General features: G+C 46.4%; 3 protein-coding genes across 8 annotated transcripts in view; all 3 read left to right on the top strand.

Moving 5' to 3' along the window:
• The first annotated feature begins 364 nt into the window (after positions 1-364).
• On the top strand, positions 365-13,184 carry ncoa6 (nuclear receptor coactivator 6). Of its 6 annotated transcripts, none has more exons than XR_003977142.1 (17): positions 365-625; positions 1,329-1,670; positions 1,825-1,980; positions 2,097-2,219; positions 2,808-2,927; positions 3,011-3,898; positions 4,290-4,433; positions 4,780-6,316; positions 6,417-6,535; positions 6,683-7,065; positions 7,168-7,404; positions 7,495-10,459; positions 11,276-11,332; positions 11,443-11,470; positions 11,649-12,014; positions 12,284-12,420; positions 12,816-13,184. XR_003977142.1 is itself a non-coding variant. In XM_030359117.1 (17 exons), coding segments are annotated over exons 2-16 (7,119 nt in total). In that variant the 5' UTR covers positions 365-625; positions 1,329-1,375; the 3' UTR covers positions 11,974-12,014; positions 12,284-12,420. The 6 variants fall into 6 exon arrangements, 4 of the variants coding, with proteins under 4 accessions (XP_030214977.1, XP_030214952.1, XP_030214984.1 ...); XM_030359117.1 differs by lacking the exon at positions 12,816-13,184 and having other exon boundaries at positions 11,649-11,714; positions 11,973-12,014; XM_030359092.1 differs by having other exon boundaries at positions 366-625; positions 11,973-12,014.
• A 349-nt stretch (positions 13,185-13,533) lies between these two features.
• On the top strand, positions 13,534-24,665 carry top1b (DNA topoisomerase Ib). Its single transcript, XM_030359169.1, has 21 exons — positions 13,534-13,702; positions 13,986-14,010; positions 15,458-15,554; positions 16,126-16,252; positions 16,341-16,396; positions 16,607-16,705; positions 16,866-16,956; positions 17,064-17,149; positions 17,396-17,511; positions 17,611-17,732; positions 17,823-17,945; positions 18,069-18,256; positions 19,139-19,283; positions 19,756-19,899; positions 20,529-20,714; positions 21,403-21,471; positions 21,593-21,707; positions 21,853-21,980; positions 22,129-22,223; positions 22,581-22,730; positions 23,481-24,665. Exons 1-21 carry the CDS (start codon positions 13,670-13,672, stop codon positions 23,581-23,583), a joined length of 2,298 nt encoding a protein of 765 aa, XP_030215029.1. The 5' UTR covers positions 13,534-13,669; the 3' UTR covers positions 23,584-24,665.
• Positions 24,666-25,112: 447 nt separating this feature from the next.
• Positions 25,113-25,585, top strand: part of plcg1 (phospholipase C, gamma 1) — a 31,379-nt gene continuing 30,906 nt past the window's right edge. Inside the window, exon 1 of the mRNA XM_030359138.1 lies at positions 25,113-25,503. The gene's annotated coding sequence lies outside the window, so the exon portion shown is untranslated. The remainder of the gene's footprint in view (positions 25,504-25,585) is intronic.

The following is a 25,585-nucleotide window of genomic DNA, read 5'->3' as shown; positions in this document are numbered from 1 at the left end:
TTGAGAGCAATGTTTATTTCCCCCAATTCTCACACAGCAAAATACTTTGAAACATCATGCATTTTATAGGGATTGAATAAAATAAAGCAATATTTATATTGTCCTTGTATGTAGACGAATTGTTATAATAACGTTGTCCAATAATGTTTAACTAATTTGGGCCTTTTTTATAAATGTATGAATTAATGACTTATGCTTTCTTTTATTGATTGAAGTATATTTCAAAGTAATCTTTGGTGGATGTTGCACATTTAAACTTATTTTTTACTAAACGGGGTTGGAAAGACTGACGTGCTAGGAACCTATCTGACCTGCTAGGAACCTTAATGACAGCTAGGAACTTATCCAATTAGGGACCTTCCTGCCGGGCTGGGGGAACCTACACAACAAGGGACCTTCGTGTGGGGCTAGGACAGGGCTAGGAGCCTAAGCAACTAGGAATATTGTGACGGGCTTGGACCCTAATCAACTAGGAACCTTCGTGACGGGCTAGGAACCTAAACAACTAGGAACCTTAGTGACGGGCTCTGGTTTCCTGCAGCGCTGCTGATGTGATCATGTTGTGCTAGCATCTCTAGCTCGCAGAGGCCGAACTGATACATTTCTATTTTCATGGATGTGTTTGGTAAGCCTTTTAATAAATGTTTTTATTTTGTATCAAGTTGTGTACTTTCTGCTGAGTTAGTTCTAGCAATACAAGCCGACTAATCGCCTAATTTAGGGGTTCAGAATTGTTCAATGTTTTCACGATGAATTAATGCTAATGGCCTAGCCAGATTTAGCTAGCTGGCTACCTATGGCTTTAATGAGCCGTTATCAAACGTATTGTATTGCCATTCGTGTTCAAAAGTATTTGCGTGACATACTTACCAAAAGCACCTTGTCACATGACAAAATAACGTAGCGTTTGCAAGCATGTACTGGATGACGTAAAGCATAATTTCTCAGGTGTCAGATGTTGTCTGGAGGGTTGGCTGTTCCGAGGCCTGTGATGCGGACAGATAAGGACCTAGCTCATTACGTTGGATCAGCTTTATGTTGGGAGCGTGTATGCATATGTCTAGGAGAAAATCGGGTTCTTTTCTGCACAACAAAACGATTACATTGAATCGATACAATATCTGCACAGCATATTGTGTTTGGGCAGGAACAGTGATTACAAAGCTTAAGGAACTGGCATTAGCAGATCTAGCTGATCATAAACAGATTCAGTTACTTTGAGACTGTACATCTTAAAAACGTTTCGTTTTGTGTGTCCTTATTTAGTAATCCTCGAAGTTGACTATTAAAATTGGGACCTAAAAAAATCCATTCCTCCTTTGTTTCAGCATAACCGGATTAAGCTTGACCAGGCCAATCCTAGTATAGGGAGAGGATGGCACATCCACATATTCCACCTCAGCTGCCCCCGGGGGCAAAAATGCTGGAAGGTGATAATGACTCCAATGGGGACTCTGGAGTAGAGGAGGATGTAGTAGAAGATACAGGTGGTTGCCAAGGAGGAAGCGGAACACAAGAGGACTGTGTTGAGCAAGAATGCAATGAAGAGAGCAATGGGGATGAGGGACATTTTACAATTTTTGTTGCTTTTAAAGGAAACCTTGAGGATGAAGACTTTGCAGAAAAACTCAACAGAGTTGTAATTGGCATACCCAGCATTATTGATTTAGGTAAAGTGTCGGATATTTGTAAAGCATCACTTATTAGCAGGCTGCACGCGCTTCCGATCATCTGCGCTAACAACTTCTTATGTTATCCCATTTTGCACCCGCCATCTCTACCAATTCAGTTTATTGTCTTCATCATATTCCATTCTCCTTCTAGGCTCAGAGACACTGCAGCCAAAGCGCGTGGAAAAATGGAACAGCGTACGTGTTACCTTCAACATCCCCAGGGATGCTGCAGAACGCCTGCGGTTGCTGGCCCAGAACAACCAGCAACAGCTACGAGACCTGGGCATCCTCTCAGTACAAATAGAGGGTATGGCAGAGCTCATTTATTGATATGTGTCGCATGCACCCAACCTTTTGACCAAGTACACATGTTTGAAACATTGACCTAAAGCTTGCTCTTTTGTGTTTGTCTACTGTGTCCAGGGGAGGGACCCATAAACGTCGCCATGGGCCAGAACCGAGGCCAAGAGGTCCGGGTGAATGGGCCAATCGGGATGCCTGGCCAGATGAGAATGGACATGGGGTTTCCAGGTCAGCCTGGTCCAGGTATGATGCACACACGGTTAACGCTCCTTAATCTATCTTCATACCCCACCATTCTGATTGGTCCATAATGTAATATGTGTGTGCGCTCATTTTAAATAACAGGAGTCCTCCCCATTTAAACCATTATTAATCAATGCATAAACCTAAAGACAGTCTGAGTAGAAATATAGAATAGATGCTCGCTTGACAACGTAAAAACACTATGCTCATAAGTAACAGAATCATACATTCTTATTTTAGCTGACTAGGTCATTAAAAAACAGTAATAAATAATGTAACTAAAATAATGAAAGGTTGAGCTTAATAAACCATGACTTGATGTCCCATTATCGGAAAATGGTTTACGACAGGTAGTTACTGAATCATGGTAAAGCCCAGGTTGCTTATAAACGCTGAAATACATTTTCAATTGAAACTAATATTCTCCAGAGAGTCTGAGCTTATTCCTTACTCCACTGACCTCAGGTACCAAAGGACTAAACATATGGTACTATCTTCCAGTTAATTGTATAGTTTTATGGTGCGTGTGTGTGTGTGAGACTGCCTGCATGAACTCTATATTAAGACCATGTGTGTTTTGACTATTAGCTATGAGGATGCCCAATCCATCAATGGTGCCCCCTGGGCCCAGCATGGCCGGGCAGGTGATGGTTCCGGGCGGCAGTGGACAGATGCCTCCCCGAGGTCGAGGATCAACCACTCAAATAGGTTTGTTACTTTATTTTCCCTTACTTTATGATCGAACATAAGTGGAGCTCAGAGAAAATTAAACCCTAATTCTTCTCCCCCAGACGGGATGGACCCAATGATGTCAGTTCAGCAGCAGCAGCAGCAGCAACTCCAGCACCAACAGGCGGGTCCCCACGGCTCGGGTCAAATGCCCCCGCAGGCCGCCCATCACATGCAAGCATTGCAGGTTGGCAGGCAGCTTAACCCTGCCGCCTTGCAACAGCTTCAGCAGCACCAACAACAGCAGCAGCAGCAGCAACAACAACAACAACAACAGCAGCAGCAGCAGCAGCAGCAGCAACAACAGCAACAACAGCAAGCGCAGCTGTCCCAACTTGGACCTAGACCTCCGTTCAACCCCTCTGGCCCGATGGCTGTTCCTCCTAACTGGAACCAGCTACCATCTGGGGTCCTGCAGCCACCAGCCACCCAAGGGGGCCCTGCATGGAGAAAGCCACCTCCTCAAGGCCAAATCGGTCAGCGCCCCCCTTCCCTAGCTGCCGTTCAGACTCCCAATCACCCTCCACCTCCTTACCCATATGGCAGCCAACAAACTGGACAGGTCTTTAATGCCATCGGACAGGGTCAGTTGCAGCAGCAACAGGGTGGCATGGGACAGTTTGCAGCCCCTCAGCCTAAAGGCCCTCAGACAGGCCCTGGGGGTGTAGTAGGACCCCCTAGGCCCCCCCCGCCGCTCCCGCCCGCCCCTGGACAGCAGGGTAACCTTGCCGCCAAGTCCCCCGGTTCCTCCTCGTCTCCTTTCCAGCAAGGCTCCCCCGGGACCCCTCCAATGATGGCCCAGCGACCGACCACCCCACAGGGTTTCCCCCAGGGTGTGGGCTCCCCAGGAAGAGCGGCTCTCGGACCGCAAGGGAATATGCAGCAAGGCTTTATGGGAATGCCTCAGCATGGACAGCCAGGGGGCCAAGTTCATCCAGGTGCAATGCCAGGTAGGCAGACTTAAGCTCTTGGTTAAAGGCTCAATATGCAAGATTGTAGTAGGCGGGAGACTTTCAGGATTAAAAGAACTTGGGAACAGTGTTCTGTCCACTCTAACTTGCTTAGCAACTGTGTGACCAGCTAATGTTATTTGTGGAATAGATCTATAGTTGTAGGGTTGGATTTTATTGAGAACATTATTTAAATCAGCGTTGACTGCTTGTATGTCTAGGTTATTTTAGCTTATTTGAAATGTTTCTGATTGCGTCCTTAACAAACATTATAGTTTATCTATCTATTCATCTATGCTATACTGGGAGGATTGTAAAATGTTATTGATTAAAACAGTTTGACTAATGATAGTCTGTATGACATAACTGATGGACTGAATTCTTATTGCAGGCATGCAAAAGCGTCCCATGGGCTTTTCAAACATGACTGGAAACCAGAACTTTGTGCAGGGTCAAGTGAGTGGCACTACCCCTGGAACACCAGGAGGGGGAGCTGGTCAGCAGCTTCAGAGCGGTCAAGCCATGCCTCATCAAGGTAACATGGAGCCATGGCTCTTCAAATAAAGAACGACCAGATTCACATTTCCTTGGCTTTCATTAAAGTTGAAAAGGCTTAAAGGCTTTCAAAGATAACGATGCATCCCTATAAGTTAGTTATCCTGGCTTTCAATGTTGAGGGAATCTTCAATGTGATGGATATATTGCCATTTATGATAACATGCCATTATGTTTAGTGATTTCATTGGAAAGTACTATTTAAGCTTGTGTAGGTATTGGATTTATGCCATTTCTAAATGTGATTATTCATAGTTATGGGATTCTTGGTACCAAAAACATGATCTACATCGTTTTTAAAACTTGCTCTTCTCTTATTCAAATAGGGCCACAGCCATCTTCCGTTGCTCCCAACACGATGCAGGGACCGCCTCATGCCCAAGCTAATGTTATGGGTGTACCAGGCGGTCAGCCTCCTGGTGCCGCTGCCGGAGCTAGTATGGGCCAGACGCAACCTGGCCTCCAAACCCAGATGATGGGCCTCCAGCATCAGGCCCAGCCCGTGTCCTCCTCCCCCAGCCAGATGGTTCAAGGCCAGGGTGGAGGTCAGACGGTCCTCTCCAGGCCCCTAAGTCAGGGGCAGAGAGGAGGGATGACCCCACCCAAGCAGTTGATGCCTCAACAAGGCCAGGGGGTGATGCATGGGCAGGGTCAGATGGTTGGAGGCCAGGGGCACCAGGCCATGCTGCTACAGCAACAGCAGCAGCAGCAGCAGCAGCAGCAAGCGCAGCAACAACAGCAGCAAGCGCAGCAACAACAACAGCAGCAAGTGCAACAGCAGCAGCAGCAACAACAACAACAGCAGCAGCAGCAGCAACAACAACAACAACAGCAACAGAACACCATGATGGAACAAATGGTTCCCAATCAGATGCAAGCGAACAAGCAGGCTTTTGTAGGAAAGGTTCCGGCGGGGGTCATGCCTGGCCAGATGATGCGGGGCCCTTCACCAAATGTTCCAGGGAACATGGTTCCATTCCAGGCCCAGGTCGGCCAGCAGCAGCAGCAGCAGCAGCAGCAGCAGCAGCAGCAGCAGCAGCAGCAGCATTTGACTCCACAACAACAGCAGCAACAACAAATGGCTCAACTCCAGCAACAGCAGTTACAGCAGCAGCAACAGCACCAGCTTCAACAGCAACAAATGCAACAGCAGCAGCAGCAACTACAGCAGCAGCAGCAGCAGCAACAACAACAACAACAACAACTACAGCAGCAGCAGCAACAGATGAACCAGCAGCAGCAGGTTCCCATGGCCGGGAATCCAAACCAGGTGATGGGTATGCATGGGCAGCAGATGAGGCTGCCTGCTGGGCATCCCCTAGTTCAACAGCAGTTACAGCAGCAGCAGCAGCTACAGCAGCAGAAACAACAGCAGGCAATGTTGCAACAACAACAGCAGCAGCAGCAACAACAACAACAACAACAACAACAACAACAACAACAGGCAGCCCAGCAACACCAACATCCACTGGTCGACCCAAACAGCGGGCCAGGTGAATTGGGTGTCCAACAGATGCTGCCTGATATGCAGGGACAGCAGCCGCAAGGCATGATGGGAACCCCTCAGCACATGCAGGTGGGCAACGGCCACTTTCAAGGGCATGGCATGAACTTCAACCCACAGTTCCAAGGGCAGATGCCCATGGCGGGGGCAGTGGGACCACAAGGGGGCTTCCCTGTTAACAAGGATGTAACGCTGACCAGCCCGCTGCTGGTCAACCTGCTCCAGAGTGATATCTCTGCCAGCCAGTTTGGGCCAGGAGCGAAGCAAGGAGCAGGGGGTAGTAACCAGGCCAAGCCCAAGAAGAAGAAACCCCCGCGAAAGAAGAAACCTAAAGTTGGAGAGCAAGCTGATGGCCTGGGGTAAGACAGCACACCGCGCTGTGATTTTTGTTCCCATTTTTGATTACTGCTGCTATGTTGCAGTATGTTTATTTGTTGCAACTTGTCTTTCGTTCCTCAGTGGTCTGGATGGGGCTTCTGGTCTGGAGGACTCTGACCTACCTGGGATGGCTGGAGATCACAGTTTAGTCATGGATACCTCTGGTCCTAAACTCCCTGATTTTCCCAACAGGCCTGCAGGTAATTGTTGATATATCGATGTATATCTAACCTGTCATCAAATTCCTTCAGCATGTCCTTTTTCTGGTAATTGCACTTGCACTCTGTACAATGTGTATACATTGGTTTTTATTGGAATAATATTGTTTTACTTACTTACCTCTGTAGGCTTCACTGCCCAACCCGGAGAGCAGCGGGTGTTGCAGCAGGTGCCCATGCAGTTTATCCAACAGCAGCAGCAGCAGCAGCAACAACAACAACAAATGCAGCACTTGCAGCAGCAGCAAATACAGCAGCAGATGCAGCAGCAGATGCAACAGCAGCAATTACAGCAGCAACAGATACAGCAGCAGCAGCAGATGCAACAAATGCAGATGCAGGGGCAACAGGGGATGGCCGTAACCCAGCCTCCTGGCCAAGCCCAGGCTCAAATGCATCCTCACCAGCTTCAGCAGCAGCAGCAGCAGCAGCAGCAACAACAACAACAGCAGCAGCAGCAGCAACAACAACAACAACAGCAGCAAGCCCAGCCACCACACCTTCAACAGCAGGTAAGATTAAAACCCTTCTAATGCTCTTCTTCAATAGCAACAACAATACATATATTTATAGGTCCCCAGTTTAAGATTGTGACAAACTATTTTCACCAACAGCAGCAGCATCAGATGATGATGATGCAGAAGATGCAGCAGGAACAGGCTAAGAATCGTATGTCCATTCCTCCTGGAGGTCAACTGCCTCCCAGGGGGATGGTCAATCCAGGGGACGTTCACAGAATGCCAGTTTCCCAACAAGGAGGTATGCCTGCGATGATTAACCTGCAGGGGAATGTAGGAGTGCCGCCTTCACCTGACAAACCTAGAGGGATGCCTCTGGGCGTCAACGCACAGGTGAGGACCTGCTTTGAAAACTTGTGTGACGTTTATTTTCAGACTTTCACTCTGCTTACGCTTACGCTATATGTGCTGTTCCCTGTCCAGCTCGCTGGAGGACCGCGGAGAATGTCTCATCCAGATGTCGGGCCGGCTTCTCAAGGGTCTGAAACAGAAGAGGCCCCTGGAGGAGGCCACACCATGCAGGGCAGGCCCGGAGTCCCAGAGCTGGTGATGCAGTCTGGAAATGGAGCCCAACAGATGATGGTCAATCCAGCATCCAATGCTCACATGATGAAGCAGGGCCCTCTTCCGCCGTCCATGCCCCAGCACCCTGGAGCCAGTCCCCAGCAGCAGCTCCCCTCACAGGCGCAACAAGGGGGCCCCATGCCTGGCATCCACTTCCCTAACGTTCCTACAACCTCGCAGAGCTCCAGGCCCAAAACCCCCAACCGGGCAAGCCCCAGGCCATACCATCACCCCCTGACTCCGACTAATCGGCCCCCCAGCACAGAGCCGTCCGAAATCAACCTGTCCCCGGAGCGACTCAATGCCTCCATCGCAGGGCTGTTCCCCCCTAAAATCAACATTCCCTTGCCTCCAAGGCAACCCAACCTGAATAGGGGCTTTGACCAACAGGGTCTGAACCCCACTACGCTGAAGGCTATAGGGCAGGCCCCACCGAACTTAAACCTGCAAGGCAGCACAAATAACGGCAGTGGAAACAATGGTAACAATGGGCAGCAGTCATTCTCTTCTGCAGGTGGGGCGGCAGGTCCAGGTAGTAAGCTGGACAAGCAGTCCGGAGGGCAGGCCAAAAGAGCCAGTCCCAGCAACAGTCGAAGGTCCAGTCCAGCCTCCAGCCGGAAAGCAGCCACTCCAAGTCCAGGGAGGCAGAAGGGGACAAAGATGGCTCTCGCTGGTCCTCCCAACCAGCAGCAGATGATAAATGCTCCGGGGTCTGCCATGATGCTGAACCACCCCGCAGTAGCCTCCAATCTGGTATCCATGCCCTCACCAGTTGCTGCCGCCCCCGAGACTCAGCCTGCCCAGAACACCTTCATTGGCATGCAGGGTAACCCCACTGAGGGACCCAAGGAAAGCCAGGGAACCATGCCTCAGCCCCAATCCATGGCCCATCCTCAGCCTTCCAGAGAGTTATCTGCCCCTACTAGAATGGCTAGTCCCCGTGTCCCCACACCCCATGAGGGCGGAGTTGTACCGCAAGCAGGTTCGGTTGAGAGGCAACCTGTGAACACGACACCCACGCCAGACTCTGTTCCCGAGGCCTTGTCCGCTTCAAAGGACGCACCAGTGTCTCTCAATCAGCTTCTGGAAATCCCCAACTCAGCTGGTATGCCTCCGCGGCCCACGCAGAGCGCGCCTGCCAGGGACGTGGCGAAGGAGAGTCCCAAGCCTCCATCGGCTCCAGAAAGACAACAGCCCAGTGTTTCTCAGGACTCAGACATTCCATGCCCGGTTGCTCCAGCCCCTGCCCAGGTGGAAATGGAAGCTCCACCCAAGCCTGCGCCCTGCGTTCCCACCAGCAGCCCTAGCGTGCAGACAACTGCGAGCACTACCGTTAACACTAATCCAACCTCCGTCCCCAGCCTCAACAATAAGCCCTCCCTGAGTCAAGCTGTCCATCCCACTCAGAGCATCGTCGCCACGACTACCCACGCCTCTGCTCCGATTCCAAACACTAATGCCACCCTCGCTGTAGCCCCCCAGTCGGCCTCTTCTAGCAACAGCAGTCCTCTAGCGGCCGTCTGCTCCAGCTTCACCACCGGCTCTGTCGGCTCCAAGCCCAGCCCTAGCCCCAAGCCTGCGGCTGCTGTTCACTCCATCATACAGTTACCCGCCGCGTCAAGCCCCATCGCCTCTAGTCAAATTACTGTGTTTGTTACCTCGAATCCAATCCCCCCTGCCCCCGCGACGCAGGCACCACCAGGCATGGTCGCAACTATGGTCGTTACCAACAAAAATATTAGGCCGCAGGACGTCCGACAGCAGACCCCCAACCCCCGCCCGCCCCAGTTCATCACTACCAAGCCTGTATTTATCAACCCTATTTTCCAGGTCCCTGGAGCCTCTGTGGCCCCCAACACAACCGTGGTGTCCCAGCCAGTAACCATGGTAGCACCGATCGCAGTGCCCACAAACATCCAGCTCTCGCCAGCTCCAGGCTCCACCCAGCCCTCTGGCACTACAGTATCCAGTGCTCAGCCCGTTAGAACAGTCGGGGGCCAGGTCCCGTTGACGACCAATACGTCTTCACCGGCCCCAGCTGTCACACCCCCGGCCCCCCAGCAGACAAACTGTGGGGCTATCAAAACTGAAAGTGTAGTACAGGTAGCCCTCGGGCAGAAGTCCAGTCCGTTAGGCAGCCAGCCGCCAACCCGTCTCGGCCCTCCTGCCCCGCCATCGTCACCCTTTCAGCCCCCCCTGGCCTCCCCGCCCACCTCTTCTAGTCCTGGGACCACAACCCCGCTGAGAAAGAGCCCCGTGGGTCCTCCCTCTCCTGCTCTGGTTCAGAGTAAGCCTGTGCAGGTGGCCGCCCCTGTGCCCTGTCCACAAGACCCACCGCAGAGCGCCAGGGAGAAGCCTGCAGCGCCTGCGACTGCATCTGTGGCTCAACTAGCCCCGCCCTCTACTTCTGCCTGTCCAGTCAGTCAAAGTGATTCGCCAGTGACCCAGACCACGGCAGCTGCTTCTAAAGTGTCCACCGCAGTGTCCTCTCCATCCCCAATCCCAAATCCCTCCCTACCCATTGTGGCCCCTGCTCAGGCCCCCAGCCAGGCTTCAAGTTCTGCACTCGTCGCTGTCTCGACTAAAATCACCCAGGCTCCTGTTGTGGCTCCTATGCCCACCGTTGCCTCCTCTGCTACCTCACTCCCCAATCCTGCCCCTGTACAAAGTCCCCCAGCCTCCGTTGTGCCAGCCCCCACTGTGCCGGCTTCAGAGGTGGCCCAATCCACGTCCTCGCCACCGCCTGACCCCAACAGAGAGGCTGCTGCCCCGTCTGAGTCCCCAGCTATGGGCCCTCCCTCGCAGTCTGCCCCAGTCCCTCCAGGTAGGTGTTTGGATACTCCCGGGATACTTTCTGCTGAGTTTTCCGTTGTATGTATTCAGAATATTCGATTTTTAACATTTGGACCGTTAACATTTTTTCCCATTCAAATATAAAGTTTATCACAAGCCTTAACTTTGTTTCCCTGGTAACGCCTGAGGGTTTGACTAATACCTGAAACAATCATTACCTTCCCGTAAGGTTCTTATCAAGTTTCAAGGTTCAACTTTATTGTCCCCGTGGGGAAATTTGTCTTGGGCACAGTGCATCATTGCTTTCTTAACATACACAAGAGTACAACAGAACAAAAACACAACCACAGACACAAACACAATCAGACAAACCAACATTTTAACATCGAGAACATGGGGCTTGATAGACTTAAACTGCATCTTGCTGCTGTTATGCAACGGAAACGTTGTTCACTCCAACAGTAGATAGGACGGACCTTAGATACGACTTGGCAACGGGAGGTATTCTAGTCCGCTCAGCTATGAGCCAGAGAACTAACGTTATGCATTGTACATATTTATAATTCGAAATTCGTCCCAGCCTTTATACAACAGATACTATAGGGTCTATAGCATATAACCACGTTTCTGATTACAGTTGAATGCATTTTTCACAACAGACAATTCGACGTGGAACTACTTAGCAGTTCGTTTTGCCGATGATCCATGGCTGCCTTTGTGAATGTCGGCACACATCGAATAATCGATTATTCGTTCATTCCACCCACTGATTATTTGACCATGAAAATTTTTAGTTATTCACATCCCTAGTATGTATGAGCTGACATGTCTTCATGATCTTCCCCAGCACTAATTGAGCCCGCCGGTCCACAGTCACAGGAACCTATCGCCAGTGAAAAGACAAGTATGTTCCAATTTATTTCCTTTCTTACATGGAACTATAAATGCTATATATCCTATATCTCTCGATTATGACTGATGCTAACCTTTTTTTCTTTTTTTTTTTCTCTGCAGCATCTGAAGAAGTCGTCACAGAACAAGGGTGAGGTCCTGAAATAATATTGACCATTTATTATTTTTTCAACCATGTGGTGATTCGTGGGCTTGGGCTTCCATAAAGGTATACCATTCTGCCGATGTTCTCAAAAGTTGGCCACGTCTAAAGTGCAGTGCTTGTGAACGGGAAATGCTTAGACATTTCTAACTCTACTGAAACTCAGGGAGTTCATTTGGTTGGCCAGGGGGGTACATGGTGAAATCAATGATCCGCGTGGCCCCAACACTTGGTATGTATGCATGGCATGCAACATTTCAACAATTCAAATGCATGTCTCAAAGATAGATCAACCGCAGTACTCATTCTCTTAAGGATGAGGCTTAAGCTTCCTCTTCTCTGATCTTCTCACCTTCTGTTTATGGCCATCACATTCCTTTCTTTCTTGGGTTTATTTTAATTTTCCCAAAAATATGAAGGGGGAAGTAAACTCATGCTTTGTGCGCACCACAGTTTTTAGTTTACCGCTGTTTTTCCACTTCTATCACAGATGGGCAAAGAAAAGAAAGACGCCCATCAACTTAGTCCCAAGGTATGTATTTAAGCCGTACTGGTGCTGCCAAGACACACGCAGTGACCACGCCGACCCTGCCACCTCGTAGTGGACACGGTGGGGGCTGAAGACGGGCAGTATCTGTGGTAGACGAGGAGAAACAGCCGAGTCCCGAGTCCCATGTGGTATTGTAACTCTGACCAGAGGAGGGTTAAAGGATTCCTGTGCCTACCCTCATTAACAACCACTTCTTCCCTCCCCACTCTTGTCTGTCTCGCTTTGTTTTCTCCCTCTGTCTGCCTCTCCAGAGTGGCTGTGGAGAAGCCCAAGGGTCCGAGTCGCAGGAGCTCCCGGGCGGACAAGGAGGCGGAGGACGAGCCCGTAGCGGACAGCGGGATGAGGAAGAGGTCGGCCAGGCCCGCTGCCTCCAGTGCTGCTTCCAAAGGTGTGTGTGTGTGTGTGTGTGTGTGTGTGTGTGTGTGTGTGTGTGTGTGTGTGTGTGTGTGTGTGTGTGTGTGTGTGTGTGTGTGTGTGTGTGTGTGTGTGTGTGTGTGTGTGTGTGTCGGACTGGCTATATACCTTTATGTTAATTAAATGATAACATTTACTGTGGAAATGTATATCTATCACAATAGAAATTTCAGTCAGAACAGCAGTACACATTGATGTACTCTTGTACCTGTACTATATTATCACTTTATAATCCACAATTGGTTGTCATGAATGCCTATTTTTTTTTTTTTTTTTCAGCTACAAAGAGATTTCTGTAACACTGCTGTAACTCAATCTTTCCACTCGCATGCATCTCAACCGATGGTCTTTCTTGTTTGTCCTTCGCAGAGACTGGAGCGAGTCCCACTCAGGCCAAACGAAGGAAGTCTAAATAGGCCTGACTGCAGTTGTGGTACCCTGTGAACTGTACTTTAAACATTTGTAATCATCTGATAATGGTTTCCTGCTCGTGAATTATGAATTTCACTGGAGTGAGTAACCCATGTACAGATTGTTGTTTTAAAATAATTAAATTCTGTTTTGTCCCTGCTATTATGTGAGTTTGTAGTTAGTGTGTGGTTATGAGGTTGTGTGAATGATGTATTTTTGTTTTTTAATGCTGGATTAATCACGTGAAGACCGATATTAGATCTTGTTATGATTGTATAATTATGTTGTAAAAGTCCATTAAATTTTCTACTGCTTTGTCTTGTGAAATCCTTGTATTATTTAAAATGTATATATTCTCGTTTATTGCTGACTTTCAAAGTAACAATACAATACATATATCCAATAATGTATACAATTTGTGTGTTTAATGGGGTAGGGCATTAATGTACTGACAGAAGTTAGTTAAATTATAACCTTTCAAATAGTCTTTGTCTCTTACAACTTACCTTAATCGATGTTCAAATGGTATCCCATTAAATAGAAAGTTGAATGGGTCCTCGTTAATATTTGTAACTGACTCGTATTTGAGTCACTTATGCATTATTTTGATTTTTTTGTCAGGGAGGTACCCCACAGAGTTTTTTTCCTCTCGCCATTCAAATTGATATGAGCATGCGCACTGCCTTAATAATGGGACTTCAACCAGCGCACACCGCCTCCATTCCATAGACTATCAAGGATTGCTTGTGCCAACGTCGCTTCTTGAACAACCGTCTTCTGTGGCTGCATTTTACTTACACAACAACTTGAAGATGAGCGGAGATCATAGAAATCCAGATTACCAGGTAGCTCTTTGTCAGCGATGTCTTTATACGTCTGTCACACATCAGTTATGTATTGATAAGTGTCGTGGTTGGCTAGTAATAATAGGGTATGCAATAATGGATAGAAGTAAATAAGTTCAAATACTTATCTTTATCACGATCATAGTTTTGATTGATGTGCGGATGCAATTAAATGTGGTGATGTATCCAGGAATTCTTGTTCGACCCACTGGAACTTGAATAACCAAGACACCGGCATTTAGAAAGTAGAAATATTTAATACCTTTGTCTTTCAAAATTTCAGGTCAATTCTGGATCTAAAACAAACGGTAGGTCATGCAGTAACGATTTTCATTCACATTTAGCCTGATTTCTATTGTGTATCATGAACTGTCTACTGTTAGGTTTTAAAGGACAGAAATGGCGTCCCAGAGACTAAGTCCCTTCTCCTCCACTCTCTTGCGTCTATTGTTCAAAAACAGGGTATGAAAATTACCCTTGTGATTGTAAATATTGTATTCTAAGGCTTGATTCTTAAAGTGCGTGGCGTCGTGTTTATTATGCATGCGATAGCTTTATTAAATATTTGTGCAAATATACCTAATTTTAGAGCCGAAAGTAGCAGAATTGGGGTTGAGGACTTAGTCTCTACGCCATTTTCTTTTTCTCTGTCTGACGGCCAGGGTGCCGACCAGTGAGGGAAGTGCCTGCCGTGATATGGAGGCGAAAGCCGGGAGCATATCTCCCCTGTCGGCCGGTATTGCGGTCCTTTGACCAGATGTATTGTGCCTGTATGATATTACACGCAGCGTTGTATTGCTTCGTCAGGGCGATAAGGATTCATCATTAACTCTACTTGTAAACTTTTCAAACGAGAAAATAGGTAAAATACATGATTAAAAGCATATGGCATTGATTTCCTTATAATTAAACACATGTTTATTATGTGGCCATTAATTTTGTCTTAAGGAAGGTTTGTGTCGATCCACAAATGTTGTGACAATTTTTTTTGGAAAGTAGGCCTCGGCCCAAGCCCCCTTCATAAGAACAGAGTGATGATTGTTATTGTTCTTATGGGAATGTCTTCAGCCGCTGTTTAGCTGTGATGACAGCGGGGCGCCACGAGGTGATGATCAAGGCCAAGTCCGCTCGCACTTTATATATTCTGACCGAAATAGTGCAAGAATGTGTCCTAATTGTTCTTTGGTCTTACGCACTTACTTTTTAATGATTTGGTCAATAACACCGTCTTGTCTTGTGGGCTTTCTGCTTCAGAGAAATTGAGAATACGTTGCTATAGCAAAATAATCTTGGTTGAAGCAGGAGGAAAAGCCCCTCTTCTAGTTTTGGTTCTGTTGATGAAGATATGCTTCCTAGAAAGCACACGGGTTGTATTCTATCAACTCTCTGTCTTGCTCATCATGTACCTTTTTAAGGCTTTACTTTTGACCACAAGTTCGTGTGAGGGTGGAATAGCCTAAAGATAGGTTGTTCCAAATGCTATTTGAATGGACCTAGTATTTCCATGTTCTGCTTTGTTCATTTCTATTGTAAAATAATATTAATTGTAAAAATTATTGTCATCTTTTATTATTACTTTATCTTACTATTAGAAAAATATATTTTGATGTAGATAGTTTAATACATATTCAAAATTCTATCAAAGTGATACTAACGGGAGTGTCATTTTAGACATATTCACAAGATGAATTATACGATAACATCTTTTGTGAAGTGTTTTTACATGTCTAGTGAACCACAAATGTTTCCCTTTAGACTCTCACAAGCATAAAGACAAGCACAAAGACAAAGAACACAGACACAAAGACCATAAGAAAGACAAGGAACGGGAGAAAGCCAAGCACAGCAACAGGTAGGGAGCCCTGTACAAATGTCTCCTCTCCTGTATTGACCATTCATTTAAGTGGAGAGCTCTATCTCAAAGGATAACAATTTACATGTCTATTCAGTCAATACCTTTAATCCTACTACTGCCAACCTTTTGTTGATTGTCAACTGTATTTTGTGATTATTGTGATTGTAAATTATTAAAATATAAAAACATAAAGCAAATAATTAAGCAATATTTACAATTTAGACATTATTTTCAGTAAATGATCAAGATTCATGTATTATGTTGTTATATGTCAAGCAACACATTTCCTTTAATAGCAATCAAAGAAATACATCTATAAGTATTTGGTAAATCCATAACATATACCAAATACAGATTTCCTGTGCTATTGTGTATTTTCCTAGTCATGCTTATGCACTGACATTTTCTACTCTTTATTTTTTAGTTGATATCAGCATTAATTCCTTTCACTGTTAATGTCTTCTTAACTATCATAAGTTAGGAATTAATCACTGTCTGATAAGTAGCCCCCGTCTCACCCCTGCCCCCCGGACCTATGACCTCTCTGTTTGGACTTCTGTTTTCCCAGTGAGCACAGAGAAGGGAGAGACTCTGAGAAGAAGCTGCGAGACAAAGAGAAAGAGAAGCAGAAACACAGCAACGGCAGCTCCGACAAGCACAGGGAAAAACAAAAGGAGAAGAGGAGAGATGAGAAGGTTTGCCTTCGCAGACGTCTGTTTGACTTTACTACAAACCCTTTGCAGCAGACAGATTCTTAAAGTACCCTCTTCTGTATCTTCACAGGTCAAACCAATCCACATAGACAAACCGAAAAGGGAAAATGAAAATGGATACGCAAGGTATGCAATAATTTAGCGGAGAAGTGTAGCATTATTATGTAACTATATTATAATATTATTTATTTGATTGGTGAATTTATTCAAACGTTGTAAAGAGGACTCAACAAAGAAAATAATAAGGAATGTAATGAGTTTGGTGGGTGGCTTTAATAGACTCAATAGCTGGCTTTAGTGTTTATTCATTATCTATGTCTTGAAACATTGACTCAGAGAGAAAAGCCCACCTCCTATTAAGAGTGAGCCGGAAGACAATGGATTTGACCCCTCGCCCAAACAGAAGCCAACCAAGAGGGAACGAGATGACGAGGAGTGAGTAACAAATGTTCAATGGTTACAAATACAGTCAGACGGGCGAGGTGCTGCTGATGTTACATTTGCGTTAATACATAGTTATACATGCAGCGTATGGATAACTACTGCAGCCAGGGAGGCGCATGCATCATTAATGTCTTTGTTTGTTTTTTGTTAGATTTGATTGCAAGCCCAAAAAAGTTAAGAAAGAGGATGAGAAGAAGGCCAAGAAGAGGCGACAAGACTACGATGATGAAGAGGAGGAGGAGGTACATTGAGGAAGGGCCTTCCTTCACATATTCACTGAGTTAATGGGATCTTAATTTTTGTGCATATCTCTTAACCAGGGCTTATATCTTCTTGACATCTGTTATAGGACATAAAGCCCAAAAAAAAGACAAAGGTCAAAAAGGGAATGGAAGGAAAGAAACCCAAGAAGGAGGAGGAAGAGAAGTGGAAATGGTGAGTTCAAGGAATATACAGTTGTTCTGCTCATGTACCAGCATATGAACATCTGCTGCATTTAGCCATTTAATACTGCATATATATAGAAAGAAATCATGTAACGACTATAATACAAATAGAAGTAAAACACAAATACTAAATTACAGGTAAAAGAATTTTGGTTAGCATTCTTCCTCTATGTATGCACTTGTGCACCAATGTTCCCGTCTGGTTTTTTATTATTTCTTCTGTTTGGTTTGTAAGGTGGGAAGAAGAGAGGGCCACAGACGGGTCCAAGTGGCGCTTCCTGGAACACAAGGGGCCCGTGTTTGCCCTCCCCTACGAGCCCCTTCCGCTCCACGTCAGGTTTTTTTGCGATGGTGAGGATCACAGTGTTTCTGAGACTCTGCAGAGAATGTTACTTCCCGACGATGGGTCAATTCATGGTGATGTGTGAACGCGCTTCTCTCTCTCTTAAGGTAAGCAAATTAAACTGAGCCCGCCTGCTGAGGAGGTAGCCACTTTCTTCGCTAAGATGTTGGATCATGAGTACACCACCAAGGACATCTTCAGGAAGAACTTCTTCAAAGACTGGAGAAAGGTGAGGGGCCGCTTCGTTTTCCCCTTTCCAAAGCATTCATTTTCACCTGCACCGTTGCTCAATCTCTTCGTCTCTGGCTCTCCTTCCTAGGAAATGACACCAGAGGAGAAGTCAAAGATCACCGACCTCAACAAGTGCAACTTCAATGAGATGAGCGAGCACTTCAAGGCCCAATCAGAAGCCAGGAAACAGATGTCGAAAGATGAGAAACTGGTAAGCACACGACATCCATACACGAGCATACAACCATAGTCATGAACAACACCATAACCCTGTGACATCTACCACACGTAATGGTGCACAGAGTTTTGATGGCATTTTGAACACTTCCCCCAGAAAATCAAAGAGGAGAACGAAAGGATCCTCCAGGAGTACGGCTTCTGCCTCATGGACAACCACAAGGAGCGCATCGGAAACTTCCGTATCGAGCCCCCCGGCCTCTTCCGCGGACGAGGCGACCACCCCAAGATGGGCATGCTCAAGCGCCGCATCAGGCCAGAGGACATCATCATCAACTGTAGCAAGTGAGTGACCTAGCTATCCCCACGGCTAATCCACGGCCATTGTCACATGTAGTTCCGCCCACCGGCCACAAGGTGGAGTCCCCGTCCACATGTGTCCTGACATGTTCAAGCCTGTTAACACTTTTAATACCAGGTGTGTGATTCATATCAACTTTCTGGAAGAGGAAACACTAACTGTGGGTTGATGACTATTCTCTGGTGCCTTATAATAACAATGATCATGATGTATACGTGTCGGTTTTGATCTGGTTTCCTGTTTTTTTATCATACACTACACCTCTCCTTCATACTATAACCTTCCCCTTCTCCTGTCCTATTGTTATGGTCCCCAGTTTCCGTTTCAGCAGTCGACAGAAAGAATCACTTTTGTTAATTTACCTAGTTGTTATCACATTCCTTCCGCCTACAGTGTGCTGTGTTCTGGACATGAAATGAGATGCGTGTGGCATATTTCGTAGACGAACACAGCCACACATGTATAGAGGGAGTGAGGGACACACACACACACAGATATACACACGCACGCACACACACACACACACACACACACACACACACACACACACACACACACACACACACACACACACACACACACACACACACACACACACACACACACACACACACACATACACACACACACTTGCTACCCATTCACTGTGTCAAATGTAGTCTTCCTGTACTCTTTGTTATTGTAGAAACAACAACTTCTCCCCAGGGGAAACGATTACCCTGCACGTTATTGCTCCTCAACAGATTGTGTTTTTTGCCACGCTCGTTCTCCATTGTCCCAACAGCAGCAGAACATGACTGCAGCAGCAGAACATCAGACTCTAGCGGTCAACAGCACAGGCTCACATGTAGTTCTCCCGTCTCCAGGGACTCAAAGCACCCTAAGCCCCCCGCCGGGACGCGTTGGAAGGAGCTGCGCCACGACAACAAGGTGACGTGGCTGGTGTCCTGGACGGAGAACATCCAGGGCTCCATCAAGTACATCATGTTGAACCCCAGCTCCCGGATCAAGGTACCCGTGTGGCCGTGCACCAACGCCGCCTCGTCTCTCAACCCCCCTCATGTAGTATGGGATTGAACAAAATACATTAGATGTATCAGATGTACATCCTTCTTCCTTTCCCACAATGTTCATAAGAATTCACACACTTTTCTGAATATTTTCCGACCACAATCTCTTTTTTTCTTTACCGTTTCTCTCTCTCTCTCCCTCTCTCTCTCTCTCTCCCTCTCTCTCTCTCTCTCTCTCTCTCTCTCTCTCTCTCTCTCTCTCTCTCTCTCTCTCTCTCTCTCTCTCTCTCTCACTCTCTCTCTCTAACATTTCCCTCTTATTCATCTCCATTTCTCAATAATTCACTTTCTTTTCTCACTTCCCTTTCTATATATTTCTTTGCTTGTGTGTGTGTGTGTGTGTGTGTGTGTGTGTGTGTGTGTGTGTGTGTGTGTGTGTGTGTGTGTGTGTGTGTGTGCGCGCACGCACGCAGGGGGAGAAGGACTGGCAGAAGTACGAGACGGCGCGACGGCTGAAGAAATGCGTGGAGCGTCTGCGAACTCAGTACAGAGATGACTGGAAGTCCAAGGAGATGAGGATCCGGCAGAGAGCCGTGGCGCTCTACTTCATAGACAAAGTGAGCAGGAAACATGGTCTCAGTTTGGAGGGAATGGATGTCTAGCTAATATTCCTGTATTTGCTGGCTCCGTCTATGAAGGGGGACAAGGAATACAGCAGGCATAATAGTGTTGTTGTAACCAGGATCAGCTCTAACCGCCGATGGTAAAGACTGGGAGATACAGATGTAATTATCAGTGCATTAATTAACTCTCGGGCCAGAAAATCAGAAGTCTAGATCGCTATAGGAGAAAGGGGTATGAGAAAGGCACATTCGCCACACTTGAAATAAACAAAATAATCTTTTTAAACAGATATAAATAACCTTGTGTATATTTATCTCTTTAATCTATTTATTGACATATTTAAGATTTCAATCATAAATCCTATTTATCTTATCTATGTTATTAATTTATTGATCTAATCAATTAACTGAAACTGGACTTCTGATAAGGGCCTAGTAACCTGGGTTACATTGTGTTTACGTGTGTTGCACTACATTTCAACTGGGGAGTAATGGAAGAAGTGAAATTCCATCTAGGCTCTTTCCAGGCTCTAGCCAGGCCCGGCCCTAGCCAGGCCCTAGCCAGGCTCTGGCCATATTGTAGCCTGGTGATGCTGACGTGCAGTATGCCCTCCCTCCTGTAGCTGGCGCTGAGAGCGGGTAACGAGAAGGAGGAGGGCGAGACGGCGGACACGGTGGGCTGCTGCTCCCTGAGGGTGGAGCACATCAACCTCTACCCCAAGATGGACGACCAGGAGTATGTGGTGGAGTTTGACTTCCTGGGGAAGGACTCCATCCGCTACTACAACAAAATCCCTGTGGAGAAGAGGGTGAGATGAAGACAGATAGAAAGAGAGAAAGATAGCGATAGAGAGTGACGGACAAAGAGAGAGAGTGCGAGAGACAAAGAGAGATAGTTCAAATTAAAGGAACAGGGACATTGCGTGTGATGATGATGTAGGATTGGAGATTGCGGATGAAATTGACACTATTTCATTTTTGGCTGCTCCATAAAGCCGGCAATAGCGTTAATAAGGTCACAACAGGTCAGCTGTGGTTTTTGTGCGTGTCTGAGTGCGAGGGAGAGATAAGGAGGATGTTTGCACAGACAGGTGAACCAGACCCTAAACACTTTCCGTCAACTCTGCCTCAGGGGGCAGTCTGTTTCCTGCTATTAGTTACACACACACACACACAAACACACACACACACACACACACACACACACACACACACACACACACACACACACACACACACACACACACACACACACACACACACACACACACACAGCATCTTCTCTTTTCCTCTTAAACAAACAAATATCTAAAGACAAATCCTTTCCGTTTCCCTATTAGCACAAACACAAAAACACCTGTGCTTTTCCATCCTGAAAAGGATCAAATGGCATCCCCAGCTGGCAGACATGTGACATTACATTCATTATTTCAAATATTTGTGTGTAGTATCTTTCATTAAATTGAATATGTATTAATACAAAATCCACATCTTCAGGCCTTCAAGAATCTCCAGTTGTTCCTGGAGAACAAGCAACCCGAAGATGACCTTTTCGACAGACTAAACGTATGACACAAACTCAAACACAAACACACAATCAAACACACACACACTGTCATTTATACCGAGGCTGTTCCTCTTTGTCGCACTGACTCTCCACTCACTGCTCTACCTTCTCTCCCGGTAGACCTCCATTCTGAACAAGCACTTACAGGAGCTGATGGACGGCCTGACTGCTAAGGTGTTCCGTACCTACAACGCCTCAATCACCCTGCAGCAGCAGCTCAAGGCCCTCACCTCCCGTGAGCGACCGCAGGCTCTCACAAACCTCTGTGATGTAGCACACATCAACGGAACTTCACACCACTTGAGTCTATATTCATACAAGCAAACAATCTTGTCTGCTATAACGTTTTCCCTGCTGTTATTCTCGTCTCCTGTGGACAGCCGATGACAACCTCCCCGGCAAGATCCTGTCTTACAACCGGGCCAACCGGGCAGTGGCCGTCCTCTGTAACCACCAGAGAGCCCCACCAAAGACCTTTGAGAAGTCCATGCAGAACCTGCAGACCAAGGTAAAACCATGGCCACCTCACTCAGTGTAACTCATGCTTTTCTACGTCAACGGCGGCATAATTGAGTTGCATGTGCCCCATGGTAATTGATTCATAGATACATATTTTGGAAAGCAGGTGAACAGAAGTGTGTTTGTGATGATTCCAGATTGATGACAAACAGAAGCAACTGGCCACTTCCAGGAAACAGCTGAAGACTAGCAAGGCAGATCACAAGGCTTCTCACGACGAAAAGAGCAAAAAGTGAGGCCACCATCCTCTTCACCAGCCGGGCCTTGCACTAAAGTCTAAGTGACACCATCATGCCTTTAACTCTATCGTCATCTCTTTGTTCCACTGTGTTTTAAACATCAATCTCGTAAAATATGATCATGTATCTAATCATTCTCAACCTCTGCCTCCCTCGCTCTGGTCTCACCCCAACACGGCTGCCCATCCCCCACTATTCTCTCTCTCTCTCTTTCTCTCACTCTCTCTCTCACACCCGCTTACTCACTCACTCACTCTCCCTCCCTCTCTCTCTCTCTCTCTCTCTCTCTCTCTCTCTCTCTCTCTCTCTCTCTCTCTCTATCTCTCTCTCTCTCTCTCTCTCTCTGTCAGAGCGGTGGAGACTAAGCGTAAGACAGTACAGAGGATAGAAGAGCAGCTGATGAATCTTCAGATGCAGGCGACCGACCGAGAGGAGAACAAGCAGATCGCTCTGGGCACCTCGAAGCTCAACTACCTGGACCCCCGCATCTCTGTGGCCTGGTACTGATGTCCCTATTGAGGCTGCTGCAGAGGGAATGCTGGCACGGCATATATATTATATATGCCACCTATAATACTATATTAGTATTATAGGTGGCATATATAATATATATGCCTATAATACTATATTAGTATTATAGGTGGAGGTTAGCAATAGGGGGTTTTAACCATCCCTCTAAATGTGGAAATAATAGTAGCATGGTGTGTTTGTGTGTCTATGTGTTTCTATGTGTGTGTGTTTTGCATGTTTTCTTAGCGAAAAGGGCCGTTAGAGATACACCTCTGTGACTGAAAGGCAGGAAATGCTTTCATGCTGTGGGAACAAAAAAAATAGCAGAGGAGACAGAAAAAAACAACAACTAACAGCCGCAGAAGCAAAATAAGAGGAGAAATGTGTGTTTGTCTGTGTGTGTGTGTGCGCGTGTGTGTGTGTTTGAGGGAGAGAGAGAGAGTGAGGAACAATGGGGTTTGTTTCTAAGGCTCGGGAGCGTCCACACAAACACACACTAAAAACTCTTTCCTCTACTATGGTAGTATGTGGATCTCTCCCTCTCCCTCCTTGTCTGTTGTGTTTTGGCTGGGCCACAGGATAAGCCTGAGCCCACCCTCCACTAGCCCTCGCCCTCCCCTAGCTTGAGCCCATACCTAGCCCTCCCCTAGCCACAGCCCATCCCTAGCCCTCTCCTAGCCCTATCTGGTTTTCCCTCATCTCTGACCCTTCTTTTGCTCCTTTCGTCTTCTTCTGCGCAGGTGCAAGAAGTGGGAAATTTCCATCGAGAAGGTCTACAACAAAACCCAGCGAGAGAAGTTTGCCTGGGCCATCGACATGGCAGAAGATGACTTTGAGTTCTAACCAATTTCCCCATCCCTCCTTTCTACTCATGCCTTTTGATTGTAGTTTGTAGTTTCCCTTAATGATTCCACTGTGTGGGCAATCCAGGGTGGTCAGGAAGGACTGAATGAGACACGACCGAGGCTGAGCACGGCGGATGTATATCTGTGTTGTGTGTTTAGGTTAATTGTGGAGATGCACAGATAAGCAATGTGCCAGGCTGCCAGAAGGGCTGGTGGTGATGGTGTGTGTGTGTGTGTGTGACAAGGCCTTAGTCAAATTCATAAGCCATTATTTATTGAGAGATTCTATATTCTAATAGGATAACGAATGAAGAGGAAATCCTGTTTTTTCCCACTCTTTATAAAGAAATACAATGAAATGGATTATGTGTGTGTAAGATCGTGAGGATTCAGAAGAAGATGGCGTTCATGAAATTAACTGTGAAATCTGTCCACCGAAAGGAAGAGAAGAAACCACAACGCTATGCTGAAGCAGAACTGTTGGCGCCCACAATTTTCTTGTCTTTTATTTCTCATTAATTTTATTAGTTTATTTCAGGGATGTACATATTTATGGTTGCCTTTTTTGTTGCATACATTCCATGTATTAAAAGACGCGTATCACATTGAGACCAACACGCTTTCCTTATGTTGATCTTGCTTTGGGCAGTTTCACATCTTCAAGAACACAGTGTTCTGCTTTGTGAAGTGGCTAAATGGTGTACTTTGGGAGTGAGTGATATATACAAGACTTTTCCAAATTAATTAAAAAGTGATGTGAGAGGTATTGAGGGGGATTTGCCAAAAACGATCACAAAAGTGTATTGTTGTATATTATTGTGACGTGTTGCTTTTTGTATTGTTGTGAGGAAAGTGACAGATATCCTCTTTTTATGTAAATGTGTAGCCTGCCTTTTACCCTTAGCATTATTTGCTAAATGACACATGTTAATGTTAATCCGTCATTGTATCTGTCTTTGTGGTTTTTAGAATTTCCCAGTTTAGCATAATTTTCTGGTTTTTGTCAGTTTTATTTGCATTTATTTTAATGACCAAGTGTCATCTTAATAAAAATAATACATGTATGAGTTACAGTAACTAGATTTGCATTTAGTCTTTTAAACACCCAAAGCATGAGAGAGAGGAGCTTAACACAGTGTGTCCTATAAAGACATCTAATCAAACCTAATCCTGTCAATCGGCGTATTTTAGGCCTACTGATCAGTGAAAACTAACATCAATCCAATTACATAACAACACTATGTGCAAATATGAAATCAACAAAGAATATTAAGTTGTCCAACGTTATACAATAAAGAAAACCAGCTTTTAACTTTCAGGTAGCCTTTGGACAGTGAAATATTTGATGAACTTAAATAGCCCTACTACGACACAGTTATGTCTTTGCCTCATACGAGTTATTATCTGGGATATGTTTAGCCCATTCCTATACCTAGTTTACGTCACATCTCGTTTTAAGTAGTGCTGTCAACGGGCCAATCATCCACAGTAAATGACATTTGTGAGCAGCTAATTACAACAGCGAGGCAGGGTAAAGTGAAAGATGCTGTTTCTTTAAGAGGCCGATCTATCCACCGCTTTGTTGTACCGGAGGGGTCGGACGGGGGGAAGGGCCCCAGCCGTTCTTCTAGACCAGACCAACTTGTGTACGAGCCGACACGGCTCTCTCTCCATGGACTACTGTTGCGGGACTCAAAAGGGAAAAGGGATCATTCCTGCTGGGACGGCGACACCATTCCAGGAGGCCGCTATGATTTAATCAGGATAACGAAGGGGAAGGCGGGAGGTGAAGACGGGCCGTCGGCGATGCGCTGTCGCCGAGATTTCGGCGCTAGAGACGGAAAGAGGGAGACGCGTTTAGCTCCTGCTGGTGTGCGGCTCCTCGCATGTTCTTCCACTTGATTTTTCTTTTCACACGGTAGGACCCGACGACGCGTACGACAAAAGAAAGAGCGAACATAACATGTGTTGCACCGCTGCTGCTACCTATTTAGTCAGAG

Source organism: Gadus morhua, chromosome 1 (assembly GCF_902167405.1).
Source record: "Gadus morhua chromosome 1, gadMor3.0, whole genome shotgun sequence".
NCBI classification, from domain to species: domain Eukaryota; kingdom Metazoa; phylum Chordata; class Actinopteri; order Gadiformes; family Gadidae; genus Gadus; species Gadus morhua.
Note: the sequence above shows the minus strand (reverse complement) of the source record. Positions and strands in the feature narration are given on the sequence as shown.